Genomic DNA, 17,326 nt, shown 5'->3' on the forward strand with positions numbered 1-17,326 from the left:
GGGGATGGGGCCTTTGAACCGCCGGGCCAGGCCTGCGGGGCGGGCTTGTTAGCGGCCTCCTGGTTCTGTGCTGCTCACAGTTCGAGAGAGATAGGGAACTACTGCACAGAGTCCAGCGGAGGAGAACGAAGATAAATGGGGCGCTGGAGCATCTCTTATGAAGAAAGGTTGAGAGAGCTGGGACTCTTCAGCCTGCAGAAGAGAGGGATGAGAGAAGGCCTTAAAAACGTTTGTAAATGTCTAAAGGGTGGGCGCGAGGAGGATAGAGCCATACTGTTTACAGTAGTGCCCAGTGACAGGGCAAGGGGCACAAGCTGGAATGCAGAAAGTCCAATGTAGATGTGAGGGAAAAAATTCTTTATTGTGAAAATAACAAGGTGCTGGAACAGACAGGCCAGAGAGGTGGTGAGGTTTTGTCTCTGCTGGCTTTCAGCATGCACCTGGATGCAATCCTGTGTGATGTACTCTAGGCAAGTCTCTTTTAGATGATCTCCAGAGGTCCTTTTGAGCTCTGACGATTCTGTAATTTGTATTGCCTGGGCTCCCTCTGAGCTGGTGAGGGAAAACAGTGGGTTTAGGAATGAAGCTTTTCATTTGGTGCCTGAACCTTTCCCTCCCTTCCCTAGGTACTGGGCCAACTTGAAGCTCTGGTTCAAGCAGAAGATCAGTAAGGAGGAGTTTGATCTGGAAGCACGCAGGCTTCTCACGCAAGACAATGGTAAAAAAGTCACCTCATGTTTGTTTTCCCTCTGGCTTTAACTGTGCCTTGCCCCTGCCAGACTTAAGGGATGCTCCTCCCTGCTGCATGTTGCTTCCTGAACAGGGAAATTGTTGTGAGGAAAATCAGAACGGCCAGGGTCCTAGTAGTAATAAAGTTAACAAAGATAGGAGTTGCCCTGGTCTGTAGGGGAAAGTCCCTTTGTGGCCTCAGCACTGAAAGGCAATTTGGCTTTGTATAAATACAGTAAAATATGCTGTCCCAGCAATCAAAAAGCTACTTTTAATGTCATCATGGAGACCTAGTCTTTTCCGTATTGTGCTCCCCCTGTGGTTCAAAGCGAGCTAGTCTTGTGGCTGAAGTGACAGAGGGAATCCCCAAATTCACCTTGGTGATTTTGTAGGAGGCAGATCCCTTTCTTGGCTTTTAGGAGTGGTGGGTTGGAGCACTGAAAGGTGAAATTCCTTTGCCCTCACCTCTGTGCAGGCATTGTGAGGGCACCTGACTTCCATGTTTGTGATCCCTGTGGGGAGCGCAGGGAGTTTGATGAGTTTAAAGGCTGAAGAGCATCCTGTAACCCTTTAACCCTGCTTATGAAGTGACCCTTGTGTGAGGAAGTTAAATTCTATCTAGAAACTATTTTCATGACAGGGAGGTTGGATTAAATGATCTTTAAGTTCGCTTCCAGCCTAGGCCAGTCTATGATTCTGTTTGCCTTAAATTCTTCCTGGTGCTGGGTCTTACTGGTACTTTTCTAGAAAAAACAAAAGCCCTGCTACCAGACATCTGTGTGGCAGGAGGGACACCCAGTCCTCCTCTGACTGGCTGAATGCACCAGATATTTCACGTAGCCTGTCTGTAGAGCTGGATTTCAGTGTGCAGCGCACTGAGAAATGACCTAACATGATTACTTGCAACATGGAGCATTCGTTTTGTAAGCGTGATGGTAGTAGATTCTAGGTCCAGCAGAAGAAAACTCTGAGAAAAGCTTAATCTGGAAGTTGTGCCTATATGCTAAGCGTGTGGGGTAAACACAGCTGTGGAAAGGTATAGCGAGCTGCTTTAAGATCAGTTTGAATGAGGTGCCTCTGAGGGGTGTTGCTAATGAATCGTCTGTCTTTACACAGTCCACTCTCACAACGACTTCCTCCTGGCTATTCTCACCCGGTGCCAGATCTTGGTTTCCGCGCCAGGTAAGTCCTGCGAAGCCTCGTTAAAAACAATCGGATCGTAACGCTGTGCCCTGTGAGTGTTTGGTGGATTTTGTACAAAGCACTCCCGATTTTCTGAGCATTATTATTTATCTTCTTTTTGCCAGGCAGGCAAAAGGGTAGCAAAGTAGTGATCCAGCTGATTTTGGCAGAGATGCTCTTATAAATAAGCTGCAGGCGCGTGGTGGGAGGCTGATGCTGGACTGCTGTGTGCCATAAGCTGGTTTGATTTCTGGATTGGGCATGTGCTGTAAACTGAAGCATAAAGGGAGATGGCTGCTCTGCCTTTGATCTGCTTTGCTCACCGCTTCCTCTCTTTTCCAAACTTGTGATGCTCTTTGTTCTTATCTCTGCTGGGGATGTAATTTTGGGGATATTCCTGACTGATCTTGAAATCAAGTACGTGTCTGATAGAAAAACACTTACCAGGAATGCTTATAGTGCATCTTGATTGAGCTCTGGCCAAATAACCCAACCTTCCAGAGATAGTTTTAAATTTGTAAGATTTAGAGTAGCTATTGTCAGGGTTGCACGATGTGTTTTGTTTGGTCTTCAAAAGAACTTTCAGCACAGAGATCTGATAGGAAGGACAGTTGAGATGCAATTCAAGATATGAAACTGCTGTGTAATAAGGGAGAGAGAATTGTTACAGCTTTGGTGGGCTGAGGCCTGAGAGATAATCTTTTTTTCAGAGGGGAGAATAGCTGTTATTGGGGTACCTGAAGTAGTTAAGAGGATGGGGGAAAAATGCGAAGTTTATGGATAGCCATGGCTTTTTGTGTAGCTGGTGCTTAACTATACTAGCTGTGCTAATTAACTGCTAACCTCCCTCACCTCAAAATTCATTTTGTTTGCTCTTGAACTTTACAAACACCTTTTGAGTCCCAGATTTCTCTTTATCTGTCTGTGCCCATGTAAAACATAAGATTTGTGTCTAAATCTTCCTGCTCCTTGCTTTTGACTTGGAGTACTTCCACCTGGATTATAAAAAGAAAGCACAAGAACAGTGATTCTCCCTCTAAGTGTTACCTGAAGCAGCTGAGCCTGAATTAGGTGGGGAAAGGAGAGGGTGACTGTGCTCTGTGAGCTCAGGACTGAGCTGATGTGAGTGTTGGAGTAGGTAGCTTAGAGGTCTTCTTGCTCCTGAGTGGTGGTAATTAAGTTAGAGCCTGCTGCTGTGGGACCCTAGTTGTGTTGAATTTGTCTCTTTACCTGGTCACTTGGTGTTGTGCAGCTCCTCAGCACCCCCTTTTTTTTCCAAGGCTGTCTGGGAGTGAGTTAGAAGTACGAGTCCCAGCACAAAGCAGTGTGATGCTGTGCAGGTGCCCTCCTGACCTTTTCTTAATTTCAAGCCCTTGCAAGGACTTTCTCCCGTGACCCGTTGAAGCTTACCTTCTTCAAGAGCCCTTGAGGAACCCATCTGTGTGGTGCCTCAGACGGTTGGTGACAGCATGGAGCAGAGCACTGGCTGACGAGCTGCCTTACCCAGTGCCTCTGGTGCTTTCAGGCAGGCTTTTATTGGCTCTGTGTCCATAGATCTGCATAAGCCACCGTGGAAAAAATCAGTTTAATCGTGTGTGTGTTCTTAAAGACATGCTTTAATGCTCTGCAGTTAGTACTGTGTACTGCTGGTCCCTTCTAGAGTCCTTGTTTTGCTCTCTTCAGATCAGTACAGAGTCTCCCGATGATTTTGGAGCTGATCTGTACTGAGACACCTCTTTCTGGGCTACTGACTGGTAGATCTGTTGCACATTTTACTTACCAGTCTGTTGCGTGTGGTATAATGAATGGTACATGGAAGTCCCAGAGTGCAGTACTAGTGGAATACTAAATGTTGTGTCTCGACTTCTTTTTCTCCCTGTAGGTGCCAGTCTGACACCTGCTAGTTTTATGTTGGCTTTTTTTTTTTTCCTTCTCCCCTCGATGTAAGAATGGAAAGCTAACAGGCTGTTGTCTCCACCGCTATCTTGGGTAGAAGGTGTTTACTTCATGATGCATGGAAACAAGTAACTTTAAAGAAGTGGGATTGGTGAACTTGGCGTGCTTTTACAAGGGTTATTGATGCACATACTTTCCATCTTTGTGAGGGAGACACAAGTGGGAAAACCTCCTTTAAAATGCTGGTTTGTATTAAATATAATTGTGTGGTCAGTGTTTAAAAGTGTACTGGATATTAGGAACCTTTGGGGAAGGTGTTTTTAAGGTGTGTGATTATAACGTGTTGAACAATACAAACAAACTCATCTGATCCAAATTTTGCTGCTTCTGGTGGTGAATGTGACCTTTTGAGAGCGCTTTCCATTACCCCTCTCATCTGCTCTTGGCCTCCCAAACTTCAAATCCCAGTTCCACAGCCTGGGTAGGACTTGGTAGTGGAGAGGAAGGGGAATTCATACCTGTTCCCATGTGAAGAGCAAGCAATTGTGTTAATGTGTTAATTCCTACCGAGCTCCCAGTGAGGGCACAGCAGGATCCCGAGCAATCTGAAATCTGACTTCTCTGCCTTTTTTGAAAAATGGATGGTGATGTTCCCTCTGGCAGCTATGCTTGTAGAGGCACCCATAAGTACTCAAGATGCACCTGGCTGCGATATAGCTGTGAAGCTGTGAAAGTGCCTGAAGAGAGGAACTTCTCAGAAACGTGCTCTCCAAAATACTAGAGTGCCTTAATGGAGATTTTTAAGTTGGCTATAGCAGCCTGAGCACTGCACCATGCTTCCCATACTACAAGAACATTGTTTTCTTTGGTGTCCTCTTTTTATCAATTTTTTTCAGAAGTGCCTTTTTCAATCTTTATGTCTGAGGTTTCTCTTCTCACTCACTCAAATTCATCAGGAAGGAACCTCAGTTCCTTGCATAAACTTGGTCGCTAAGCTTGTTTGTTGGACAAGCACTGAGGTTTTGTGTGTTAATACCTACCTCCTTGAACTGTTACCTCCTTCCTTAGCTGAGTGTTAACAATAAAACTGAGGCAATTGCAAGCACTTGAGTTAGTGACTTGCAATCTGGAGCCAACTAAGAGACGGTTCAGCAAGCTATAACTCTTGTGGGGACAGCATAAAATGTTTTATTATATTGGGGTTTCCCACAGACTTTGCTTGAAGGGTTGCCAGCTGTGACATGGGCTCGGGTTGCTTGTGTTCTCATTCTCTCTGGAGAGCTGGGAAGGGAGGAAAGGGAAGAAAATAGCAGTGTGAGTTGTTGACAGAGGAGAGTTGTCAGAATGTATTTGACTAGACCCTTGTCCTTGCAAGAAGATTTAAAAAACAAAACAAAACAAAAACCCAGCAACCCAACTGAAGATCAAATAAACAAGGATGGAAAAATGTGTTTCCTGTGCCTGGCTGCTTTTCTCTGATGTGATTTTCACTGTTTTTATCTTTGTCCTTTCCTCCTGTGCTGTGGTGCTGGTGTAGCATGTCAGGAAAACCCAACACCCTCTGACTGTTCTGGCTGGGGCTGCAGAGATGTGGCAGCTGTCAGGAAAACATTCTTATCCTCACCTCTGAAGGCGGATCAGCAGCCACTGCTGTGGCTTGTTAACATCTGATTCTCTTGCAAGCAAGATTAAATAAAACCTGCTAACATCTCTGAAGTTTCATGCCTGGGGCAATGCAGCCTTGTAATTTCTGGCCAGGAAGGCAAGTGCTGGGTTTCTTAAAATACTAGAGGGGAATTTTACTTTCTTCATCTAGTGCAAATTGGGCCTGGTAATATGAAAACATGGAAAAGGAGCCAAAAAAAAATCTGCTCTGGGCTTGTTAAAATGGGGAATAGGTGATATTATCCTGCCTTTTCCATGTTCAAAGCTAAGTCTGGTTAATTTTTTGTTAAATGTGCAGGTTGAGATTTAATTCAAAGTCGCAACTTTAGGATCTACTGTCAAAGCCTAAAAATTCAGTTGCCATTTAGTTTAAGAGTTGCTATATTTATTTATTTTTATTTAAAGACATTTTTAAAAGGCAGACATGGCTATAACCTGTTCATCTATAACATTGCCAGATAAAAAGGTGTAGTTTCCTACTTCTGTTTCCATTGGTTCCACTCTCTCTGTCTCCAACTGGTTACAGCTTTAGCCAAGGACACTTGTGTACGTGAGGCAGTGGAAGAGCTGTGTGAGACTTCTGACAAGGGGGAATGGCCTGGATTGGGGTGACACTGCAAGCTAGAGAGTTACGCTTTTACCAAAAACTTTGAAACGGGCCAGGTAATTTCTGTGTCTGCCCTTAATTTGCCTAATCCCCCCCTGCCTAGAAGGGGTATGACCTGCTAGGGAGGAGAGGAAGAAGAAAGGACTCGTCTGTAAAGAGCAAAACATCTTGTGAGAAAAGTAGTGTTAAGCTGATAGATTCCCAAGATGCAAGTTCTGAGATCTTGAGGAAGGGCAACGGTGGTTATTGAGGTGATTGTCTGCAGTACTTTCCCAGCCTCGCTCATTAGGGCCTCCACAGTGATTAGTGACACCAGCTTTGTGATTTTTGGAGATGATTTAATTATTCTCCTTTCCTATAATTGACTAGTGGATTTTGACAACAGAGCTTGTTGTATGTAGACTGTTGGTTTTCTTTAATAGATTGTAGCTGAATTTCTTTGTAAACCCTTTTTTTATATAGAATATGCCATCTATATGTATATAGATTTTTTTTTTTACCCATTTCTTAGCAGCTGACTGTTGAAAAATATAGGAATGTCAACCTGAACCCACAGGTTGACTAAGGGTTGGGGTTACGGTTCAGAGACCCATAAAGCCCTCGGATTATTATCTTATTTTGATCTTGCAGGCAGTGGTGATGTAGTAAGAAGTCCAAGGGCAGTAAAAAAATATTATTACAAGGCCTTGAAATGACTGGTCAAGGGATCAGGAGCACAAGCTGTGTTCTCCTCTATCCCTCCAGTTGCAGGGAATGAAGAGGGGGGGAAGAGGAAGAGGCAGCAGATCAGTGCCTGGCTTTGAGCCTGATATTACTGGCAGGACTTTGGGTTCTTTGACCGTGGCTTCATTTACAAGGCACCAGACTTGCTGGTAATGGATGGGAAAAGCTGACCTCACAGAAGGTAAAGGATTCTCGGAGAAGAGTTAGCAGAGCTCACTGAGAGACCTTTAAATTAAATTTGAAGGGGGAGAAGGATGTAACTGGGCTTGCTAGTGAGGTGCCTGGGTGTAGCAGCTTGGCACTGGTAGGACAGCGTGCTGCTATTTTTTTGAGAAACAGAAGGCCTGCCACCTGCCAGGGGCAGAAACTATACATTCCCTCTCTGAAATGCTTACACAGGAGTGCGTGACAGGAAGAACTGGAGGTCTGTGTGCAGTTGCGGGCCACAATCTCACTGCAGTTCCTGAGACACAGTGGGACGGCTCACAGGACTGGAATGCTGTCATGGATGGCTGTGTCCTTTTCAAGGACAGGCCAGCAAGGGGATTGTGGAGTTACCCTTTATGTCACTGTGGAGTATCTCTTTGTGTGGAAGGCATGGAGCTCCCCCTGGGGGCAGATGAAGAGTGAATTGAGAACTTGTGGGTAGGGTGTAAGGGGCAGCCTGATGTGGGAGACACTGTTGTGGGTGTTTATTACAGGCCACCTGATCAGGGTGAAGAGGCTGATGAGGCCTTCTGCAGGCAGCTGGAAGTAGTCTCGCAGTCACAGGCCTTGGTGCTCATGGGGGACTTCAGTCACCCTGATACCTACTGGGAAGGCCACGCAGCCGGGCATGTCTAGTCCAGGAGGTTCCTCTGCTGTATTGATGATAACTTTTGGACTCAGGTGTTGGAGCAGCCATCAAGGAGAGGTGTACTATTTGACCTAGGCTTGGCAAACAGAGGGGCTGGTGGAGGACTTTAAGGTTGGGGGTAGTCTTGGCTGTAGTGATCATGAGAAGATAGAGTTCAGGATCGTGGGTAGTTGGCAGAAAACAACAAGTAGGATTGCAACCTTACACTTCAGGAGGGTTAAATTTGACCTCTTCAAGAAACTGCTTGGAGAAATCCTGTAGGTTCAGGCTCTGGAAGGTAGCATCCACACAGGCAAGCTTAGGAAGTGTGGGTTAGAGGACAGTGGGGCGGACTGAAAATTGTCTGAAAGACAGAGCTCAGAGGGTTGTGATTAATGATGCAGAGTCTAGTTGGAGGTCTGTAACAAGTGGTGTTGCCCAGGGGTCTTAGCAGTGCTTATAAATACTTCAAGGGTGGGTGTCAGGAGACTGAGGTGAGCCTTTTTTAGTGGTGCCCAGTGACAGGATGAGAGGTAACAGGCACAAACTTGAACATAGAAAGTTCCACCTACACATGAGAAGAAACATCTTTACTTTGAGGGTGGCAGAGTGCTCTAACAGGCTGCCCAGAGAGGTGGTGGCATCTCCATTTCTAGAGATCTTAAAAACCTGTCTGGATGCCCTACGGTGTGATCTGCTCTGGGTGATCCTGCTCTGGAAGAAGGGTTAGACTAGATGATCTCGAGGTCCCTTCCCACACGTACCACATTGAGATTCTGTTCCCTATAAACAGGGCTGTGGTATAACTGTATTTATGAGTTCCTGATTGTGGCAAATTAAGCGTAGTTGTGGGAGCCAGAGGTAAACATGCTGGCTGGCCCAAGGCAGACATCTGAGCCGTGGCAGCCTGTAGTAACCTGTGAGAGCCAGAGCTGGTTGGTTGTCAGTGCTCAGCGAACGTGCTTGGGGCTGGCTGAGCGAGTTGTGGGATGGCCCGGGGCATGCTCCGAAGGAAAAAAAGCTCCTTGCTTGCAGTGCAAAATGACAGGAGGAGAATTCTGTTGGCACTGAGCAGAAGCTGCCTCTCTAGCCACGAGAGGGCTGTCCAGTCTTTGGGTTACATGTTTTGTTTGCTGTCAGTAAGTGCACGTGCACCCAATATGGTGTTGTCGCAAGCCCCAAAGTACCTCAAGGAATTGTGCATGGATCCTGTAAACCAGTCAGCAGAAAATGTGCCGGGCTGTCCCTGCCAAGAGCTGTCTGATTATCAGGATGTGGTTTGGCGTGCTGTAGGTGTAGCTGTCAGCGTGCAGTGGAGTTTTTTGAGCAGGCTCCTCAAGGCGATGTGGCCAAGTGTATTTATGTGCCGGTACTACACAGTAATCTCTTTCAGCTGCTTGCCAGTTCTGGTCAGTCACAAGCTCACAGCTCGTGTTGGTGTCATCCTGTGCCTGGGCTTGGTGGCCTCTGCAGTTCTTCCCTGCTCTCCTTTGCCATCAACATAACAGGAATGATCAGATGTTTAACACGAGTCCAAGGCAAAGCTTCCTAAAGCTGATGGGGAACTGTAAAGGCAGATGTAGCAAGCTGGATTCTTGATCCTGTTGGTTGGCATCTGACGTGATCCAGGAGTTGGTGGGAGGAGAATCACCCTGTGGGCAAGCTCCTGTCATCTTCCTGATGGAACAAATGGCTTGTTCCTTCCCTGTGGCTTTCCTTTGGAGGCTGCGTTCATCTCTCTTCTGCCATGGATTTTTGTGTGGACAGAAGTTTCTCCTGAAGTAATGGGTCATGAACAAGTCAAGCTAGCAGAGGGCTGACAAAGGAGGGGAAGGGTTCTTGCCGAAGAGTCCTTCCTCTGGGCCATGGGTGTTGATTCTGGGTTAAGGCGTAGTTTGGGGCCAAATGCTAAGGGTCTTCTTGTGTGGACAGTTTCATCCTGGCCCTAAATCAGCAACACTTACTCAGTGGGTGTTTTTTTTTCTTTTTTGATCTGTAGAAGGTGCTGGATCTCTCCCGTGGCCAGGTGGCTCTGCAACTAAACCTGGAAAACCCAAAGGAAAGAAAAAGATTTCTTCAGTTCGGCAAAAGTTTGATGTAAGTGTCCACAGTCAAACAGTGTTGACTCTTTGATGTTCTGTTGGGTGTGAAGAGCGCTGCACAGCATGTAGTTTTTGTTACTTCTGGGGGTGATGGACATCTAACATGTGCGATGATATATGTCGTCTTTTTTGAGTTCTGGATTGGAGCAAGAGCTGAGACTTAGTGGCTGCTGCCTCTCATGGAAGCCTCTTTCAAGAAAGATTATGCTGCGGCCTGGCTTTGTTAGACACCAGAGAACCCATGGAAGAACACCTAAGTGTCAGAGTTGCAAAAGCTTATATTCCAGAAACCAACAAGGAGTAACTTTAAGTCTGTGATTACTGTAGTAACACTTGGGCAGATCTCTCACAGTCTCTCTTGCCTTTCACGTTGTTCATATCTTGTTCACTTCATACAAGTGCCGAATTCTTGAAGCAAAAGTGATTTCCTATTTCCTATTTATTCAGGCAGTCAGGCAGAATTCTGTGATTGCATGGTTCCCTCTGCAGGACTCTGCCATCTGAAGTGTTAGAAGTAAGATGTTCCTTGGGTGGAATGCTTTAAGAGGGTGGGGGTGTTTCAGAACTGAAAATTCATTGCAAATATGCTGTCTTCTGGTAGGTAGCAGAAAAATGCAGTGAAGGCTCAGTACATCCATGTGGTGCTGTCACATGTCTGTTCCACAGTTGTTTTGGTGCTGCCAGACCAGTGTGGAGGGCGCTGCCTTCCATGCATGGGTGGGGTTTGATAAGATGGCTCAAACTGAATTAAGAGTTCGCTGAAAGGGAGAGTGTCTGTGTCTTAACACTGTGTGATAAATCTGGCTTGTTAGCACATCGTGATGTGGTTCAATTCTCCAACAAGGCAGAAAACTGACTGAGCAGAGAAGATCCCAAGCCCTATTTTTTTTTAATTATTTTTTTTTCCTGGTTTATTCAGCTGGGTCAACATTGTGTGTGGCTGGATGAGTGTGAAACCCAGTGCAAAGGAAGAAAGCGCTGGGGGCAGGGGAGGAAGGTGGGCACATGAAACCTCCCGCTCTCATGCTGTGTGGTGTTAGCTTGACTCAGCTGAAGCACAGCCCACCCCACCGGGGGCTGCGGTTAGACACCCTGCGTGTGCCTCACACACCAGTGTTTCAGGGGGACGTGAGCTGAACCTGTTGCTAAAATAACTTTGCAGTGTTTGTGGCTGTGAGCCGAGTTCTGAAGTTACCTTTGTGTTTTAAAATTTCGCTGTAACTTTTCAGTAGCAAGTAAAGGTGAGTCTTTGAGAAGCAAGTAGTGAGATAGTGGAAGTGTTGGAATGTTGTGTACTTGGATACCCCTAGGTTATACAGGTGTTCCTGGAAGGCCTGGTTGTAAGTACTCTATGAAGTGTCCATTAGGTTTAATGGGCTTGTCTATTACTAGTGAAATTCCTGAGTAGCACAATGGTGTTTCCTGATGTTTCCCCTTGCTGGTCAGAGTAACAGCTGTGAATGACCCCAGGTTCATTCCAGTTGGCTTCTCTTCTCCCTGATCACATTCCTTTTAAGAATTGCTTACGTTCTGAAGGTTTCTTTTCTTTTTTTTTTCCAGGCATATAGCCTTCCTGTAATGAAAGTATAAATCTTCAGAATTATGGGGAGGGAAACCTGCTTTCACATCATTAGTGGGTGGATTGTTTTTTCACTCTGAGTTAAATACCACACTGTCCTTTGAAGAAAGCAGCCCCCCTCTTCCTCTCCTGAAACTAAGATGTGAGAAATCCACTTTGCTACATATTAATTGTTTATATTTAAAGTACGTGTTTGTCTTGATGCCCCATAAGAGTCTTGCAGTGATCTTCATTCCAGAGCCACTGGATTGGTGGCTTGGAGAGTCAAGGGAGAGGAGCTGTGGGAGTACTTGATGAGCCAGGGTCATGTGGGTTGGGCCTGGGCCAAGCACATATTTAGACTTGGGGATCAGTCGCTCCTGTTTGCTTGTTTTCCCCCCTCCCCACCTCACCTTTACCTGGGGACTGAGGCTTCATGGAGTTGGAGCTTGAGACACATGTGTGCCAGCACAGCAAGCGAATTGTGCTGGCATATACATGTGGCCTGGGAAACGGAGGCTGACACCTTCTGGCATGAATTTCTGGTCTGTGGTGTCAGGGTTTTCTGGGGCGAGTGGCCTTTTTTTGGTTGTTGTTTTCTGTATTGGTTTGGGGTTTTTTTGTTTGTTTTTTTTTTTTCCCTTAAATAACTGAGTCAGTTCTGAAAAATGGCTGTAATCCATCTTGGAATCAGTGGCTGTTCAGTAATGCAGCTCTGCTTAGAGTATTGAAAGTGCATGGGGAGACTAGAGTATGAAATTTGGAACTGGAACGTGGCTGAATTATTGCATTTAAAGCTTTAAAGAAATGTAAGAGCCAGTCACACAAGCTTGGGATCATGGGTTTTAATCTTGATGGAAACTGTAAGTAAAAACACACCCTTCTGTACAAGAAATGACTAAATAGGTGAAAACTCTTCTGCATAGAAGGAGGTGAAAGTCCATAAAATCATTGCTGCCCTGGCTAGTGAGAAGAGAGATAACAGGGGCAGTGACTGCCCATGTTTGACACAGGAGAATCAATCAAATCTAGCAGGTGGGAAGTATGGAGCAAACCAGAGGATGTGACTCCTCGTGTGGTGCGTGAAATTCTACACAGCAGAATTTCTTACTGTATGATGTTGTGGATACCCAAAGTTTAGGTGGTTTAGGGTGCTGCCAGACAAGTTCATGGGTTATTTAATAAAAGGATGCCAACATTGGCTCATAAATTTCTTCAGCTGCAAATCTTCGGGGTTGGGAGAGTATCCTGGGGAGGAATGTCACACCACTTGTGTTGCTGTGAAACATTTTTACAGGTGTTTGCTTTCTGATTGGGGAAGGAATGTTCAGCTTGATGAATCAAAGGGTCTGACTGAGGATTTATCTTCTTATGCTCTAATGTGTTCGTAACAGCACCGGTTTCAGCCTCAGAATCCGCTGTCTGGAGCCCAGCAGTTTGTGGCAAAGGATCCTCAGGAGGATGATGATTTGAAGCTGTGTTCTCACACCATGATGCTTCCTACACGTGGCCAGTTAGAAGGAAGGATGATCGTAACAGCGTACGAGCACGGGCTGGACAATGTCACAGAGGAGGCAGTGACCGCAGTTGTTTATGCTGTGGAGGTGAGACTGGGCTGGGCAGCTGTGGAGGTCTCCTTGTAGCAGCAGCAAAAGGCTCTGTGTGCAATGTGGGGTGGGATTCCTCCATGGAGAGAGGAAATCTGCTTCTCTAATTGCCTCAGGAGGAGCAAGATGAGAATCAGAGGGCTTCCAGGTTTGTGGCATCACAGATAGGTGTAAAGGCTTGTGTTTCTGCCTGCAAGGGTTAGTTCTTAATACACAAGTACTTCAGAACTCCAGGCACACTCAAGGGGCTGTTTTTGAAGATGCTGTTCTTGTCACTTAAAAGCAGGGATGAAATGAGAGGTCCAGTTTAAACAGTTATATGAAAAATAATCTATTATAAACATAAGTCTCTGGTGTGGAAGTGACAGAATTGGATGACACCTGTGGGTGATGTGCCTGCTGTTGCTGATACTGGCCCTCAGTGGTGTGTTGCCTGACATGTCCCAGGAATGAGACAGCTGTTTTTTGCAGCATTGCTGTGTGGATGGTTTTCTGGAGTCAGACTGTGGAGGCCAACCAAGTCTCCTTGTCTGAGAGTGGTTTAAGTTGAAAGGCAGTTGTCTGCTTTTTTTTTTTTCCGAAAGTTACTTCTCCAGCACTTTCCAGGCAACTGAACAGTCTGAAAAAGAGGAGTGAGTGCCAGTTATGAAATATCTGTACTTCTTATCAGAGGTTGGGAATTTCCTGGCATTTAAGAAACCTCTTTGACATTCAGAGCAATGTGTCACACATTGACGTATGGTTCAGAGGCTAATGCATACCGTACTCGCACAGCAAGGTGTTCTCTGGTTCCACCTGCATCGGACAGTGAAAATGTGTTATAACTTGTTCCCTTATGTCTTTAGGTCTTTTTGGTTATAGCAGTGCTACTGCTGTCTTGCCAGTCGGTGAGGCACTCGTCATAGCTGAGGCTTGTTAGAGTGAATAAATGAGCATGCGCAACAAGATTCGGGTTTTTTTTATTGCAGAACCATCTGAAGGATATTCTGACATCTGTGATATCCAGGCGGAAAGCCTATCGGCTAAGAGACGGCCACTTCAAATACGCCTTTGGAAGCAATGTGAACCCTCAGCCATATCTGAGGAACAGTGTTGTTGCTTATAACAATTTAATTGAGTGGTAAGGAGCTCTTGGCACACTGCTAATTTCAAATGCAATTTGCTAGTCCTAAAGCTACTCTATGTTTTGGTTTCCTTACTTAGTGGAATGTTTATAATGGTGTTTAGCTTTCACACCCTAAGAAGGTGTCAGTATGGAGCCCTGATCAGCTGAACAGGGAGAGAGAATATGGGGATTTCTCAGCAGTGGAGTTTGAGGCTGTGTCAAGTCTCTCTCCCTTGCCTCTGCTTATCCTTCAGTTTATGAAGGTGAACGCTGGGCCTCTGAATGTCCTTTAGTAATTACTGGTTTTTTGGAAGATGTAGTGAGTGAGACAGTAATTCTGCTGCTCCCAGGGAAACTGCCTCTGGGCAGAAGAGCCCTGCCTTTGTGAGGGCACTGCTGTTGTGCCTTAGGAGCAAAATGTTGGTGAGGGCCTGCAGGACACTGCCATCTTATCCTTTCCTGTATCTAATAGTTCCTTGGCACACCTTTCCACCTAGCAGAGCTTCAAGATCAACTTGTTTTCCAAAGTCTCGGTGTCAAACAGTTCGTGCTGTGCATCTGGCAGCATGTGTGTAGGAGAAGGCAGTTGTGTTTATCTGTGGCAGCAATTAATAGCTGACAGGAGGTCGTGGGTGTTTTAAGATTTGCTTGTAGACTACAAGCACTAGAAATGCAATCCACTCCAAACAACTCTGCCTAATGGCTAATGTCTTTCAATTCAATTTAATGTGGGTGCCTTCATTCTTATTCTAGGTGGAAGCTATTGACTGTAAACAAAAAATTGCCCAGTCAAGATTGGTTAAGCAGGTTTGAAGCATGTTAAGGGTTGGTTTGGACCATTTCTGTTAAACTGGATTTTTAAAGATATTTTAATCACAGCTGAAATAACTCTATCCACATAAGGGCTAACTCAGCTGATGCAGAGAAGCCAACCCTTGGGCCAAGCCCCTGCTGTGTGACTTCCAAATCTGGTGCTGTTTTCCTGATGGGAACGTTTTACTGCCTCCTCTGTCTACAGTCCCCCAACCTGTGCGACGCCTTCTGCAGGTCAGAGCCTGGCTCCCCAGCCGCCACCTGATGACGTGGAGCAGCAAGCAGCTCTGCTCCTGGCCTGCTCTGGGGACACCCTGCCAGCGTCCCTCCCGCCAGTGAACATGTATGATCTTTTTGAGGCATTACAGGTAAGCTGTTCACGTTACGTTGTTGCGTTGCAGGTAGAGTGCAGCCCTGACTACTAGCTACCAGTCTCTGATTTGGTTTATGTGTGTGGAGGGGGATTTAACTTCTCTTCCTACAGTCTGTTTCCTTCTTTCCCTCTCAAATTTACAGTTCTTTGGCTTTGACTCGTTCACGCTATTAGAAAACTGTTAACATGCGATCAGCTCATGGTTTAATGCCTCTTCTGCTCTCCTTAGTCAGAGAGTTGGTGAGGAAATCCCTCTCTCTTTGTACAGCTACGTAAGAAGGGCGAGCTCTTCCTCTGCAGCAAAGCTCCAGTGATTGTATCAGGACTGATCTAGACTGAGATTTTGACACTGATGCAGCAAAATTACTTGCCTGGCATATCCCTTCTTACTCCTCATGTTTCATCTGGGTACTTGAAGAAATACTTGGTCCTTTATCTCGTGCAGTGGATTAGCTATGATGCCCCCAGCCCTGGGGAGGTGTCTAAGGCTGGATGAACCTTCCCAGGGAGGTGTATGCCCGTGGTTTCCTCCCTCTCTGGCAGCTCTGGGGACATTCAGACTACTTTGAAGGTCTAAAATTAGCCGTGAGAAATTCCCCTCCCTCCCCAGTCTCTGTTGCTGTGAACTGGCCTTGGGATTTTGTCTCAAGGCTGTGGAGGCAGGCCATTTGTTGTAAGAGCTGTAGTCAAGTGTTTGTCTTGTGTGTTTAGTCGTATAGAATTGTTGTTTGTAAAATTCTGATGATAAATTCTTGTTTGTCATCGCAAGAACAAAATGACAATTTCCTTACGGTGCCACTCCCTTAGTTGTTCGGTGCTGGCAGGTTGCAGCTCTCCTCATGTGTGACAGCCTCCGTTCCTGCTCAGCAGGGCCAGCTCTCCGATTGTCCCATAGCAGAGGGAAGTTCTTCCATGGGTGATATGGGGAAAGACGTATAAAAGCATGAAACCTGTTTTTTCTAACCTATATCTCCAGGTGCACAAAGAAGTTATTCCTGCACACACTGTCTACGCTCTAAACATTGAGAGAATTGTCATGAAACTCTGGCATCCGAACCACGAGGAGCTCCAGCAGGATAAAATCCATCGCCAGCGCCTGGCAGCAAAGGAGGGCCTTCTGCTCTGCTAGGGCTGAGCTGTCAGATGCCTTCAGTGCCATTCCTTGGACTTGACATTCAGACACTTCTTACCAACCTGTGTCAACATTTCAAGGGTGATGGAAGTTACGAGTCAGCTTTTCCTATGGAAATATGACTGAGTTTGTGGTGCACTTTCTCTGCTTCCCCAGAGTCATGTGCCGTGGAGTGCTTGCAGCAATCCCACGGAACTGGAAAGGAGAAATGAGATTTGTTTGCAAAGACTGTGTTTTTTAGGAAAAATAAATGTGAAGGTGGAAAGAATTTTTTAAGTAAGATGTGTTTTTGTGTTCTTACGCGAGCATGGGAAATCTGCTTCCTCGCCATCCCCTCTCAGGTAGTTTCCCTTCTGAGCTCAGTCTCCGGGGGCCTTTTCCAAATTGCTGCAGTTGGTGGGATCTTTTTTCCATTCATTTAACTGGAAAAAGGGTGGGCTTTTGTGGGGCGAAGATGAGCAATTCTGCAAGCTGATACTGTTCCTCTACTACCAGGGGAACTTCTGATTAGAAACTCTGAGCAAATAAGGCAAAAAAGGGAAAGGGCTTTTCTAGCCTATCTCTTAAACTATTTTCATCACAGAACATGAAGGTGCATGCTGCCGTAGGTATCGCTTACCAGTTACGAAAACGCTTGATAAAATCAGAGGTGTAAGTAATGTTTTCCCATCAGCCTTGCCCTTGACTCACGTCTCTCTTCTAGTTGCGATCAGATGTTCTAGGAGTTGTTGGACCTGTGACAAGAAGCAACCCCTGTACCTGTCAGTGCAGCAAGTGGTTTAGCCACCCCGGCGGGTAGCTTGACCATCCCTGGGGTGGGACAGCAATGCCCAAATACAGGCATCTGCGCAGCCTGTTAGTGTTGCAGACTCGTAGGATTTGCAACACGGACATAAAAACACGCAGCCACACCTCTGCAAGGTGTGCACGTTGCTGTGTATAAAAGGAAACCACCTGCTGTGTTTCAGGTACTCCACTGGCTTGCCGAGCCAGCTGTGT

At 46.0% G+C, this 17,326-nt stretch overlaps 1 protein-coding gene across 1 annotated transcript; it reads left to right on the forward strand.

Moving 5' to 3' along the window:
- Positions 1-626: 626 nt before the first annotated feature.
- TADA1 (transcriptional adaptor 1) lies at positions 627-16,603 on the forward strand (the record flags this gene model as incomplete). The annotated part of the gene is made up of 7 exons (XM_009869458.1): positions 627-718; positions 1,846-1,911; positions 9,637-9,734; positions 12,692-12,901; positions 13,873-14,024; positions 15,028-15,190; positions 16,172-16,603. Coding segments are annotated over 7 exons (934 nt in total), but the record flags the coding sequence as incomplete, so codon positions are not given.
- Between the last annotated feature and the right edge of the window lie 723 nt (positions 16,604-17,326).

Source organism: Apaloderma vittatum, unplaced genomic scaffold (assembly GCF_000703405.1).
Source record: "Apaloderma vittatum isolate BGI_N311 unplaced genomic scaffold, ASM70340v1 scaffold2725, whole genome shotgun sequence".
Classification (NCBI taxonomy): Eukaryota; Metazoa; Chordata; class Aves; order Trogoniformes; family Trogonidae; genus Apaloderma; species Apaloderma vittatum.